The sequence below is a fragment of the Eurypyga helias genome, unplaced genomic scaffold (assembly GCF_000690775.1).
Source record: "Eurypyga helias isolate BGI_N326 unplaced genomic scaffold, ASM69077v1 scaffold27383, whole genome shotgun sequence".
Classification (NCBI taxonomy): Eukaryota; Metazoa; Chordata; class Aves; order Eurypygiformes; family Eurypygidae; genus Eurypyga; species Eurypyga helias.
Genome location: NW_010241035.1, coordinates 1 through 200, shown reverse-complemented (window position 1 = coordinate 200; position 200 = coordinate 1). Strand labels below are relative to the sequence as shown.

Sequence of the window (200 nt, the reverse complement as noted above, 5' to 3'; positions counted from 1 at the left end):
CCCCCGCCGAACGCAGGCGCTCACCCTGCTGCTCTGGGTAAGGCCTGGGTGCCCGGGGGGGTGGGGAGGGACCAGCCTGGCGCTGACCCTGCTCTACCCCCACAGGTGACCAAAGCCCTGGTGCTGCGCTACCACCCCCTGAGCTCCCTCCTGACAGAGAAGGTAGGCGGTGGTGGGGGCTGGGAGATGCCCGGGAGGCT

The 200-nt window shown here is 71.0% G+C and overlaps 1 protein-coding gene across 1 annotated transcript in view; it reads left to right on the top strand.

Annotated features, from left to right (window-relative positions):
- Positions 1–162, top strand: part of MMS19 (MMS19 nucleotide excision repair homolog (S. cerevisiae)) — a gene marked incomplete at its 3' end in the record, with an annotated part of 9,590 nt that extends 9,428 nt beyond the window's left edge. The window contains exons 22-23 of the mRNA XM_010148630.1: positions 3–37; positions 106–162. Coding sequence (XP_010146932.1) covers positions 3–37; positions 106–162 — 92 coding nt within the window. The remainder of the gene's footprint in view (positions 1–2; positions 38–105) is intronic.
- Positions 163–200: the final 38 nt, after the last annotated feature.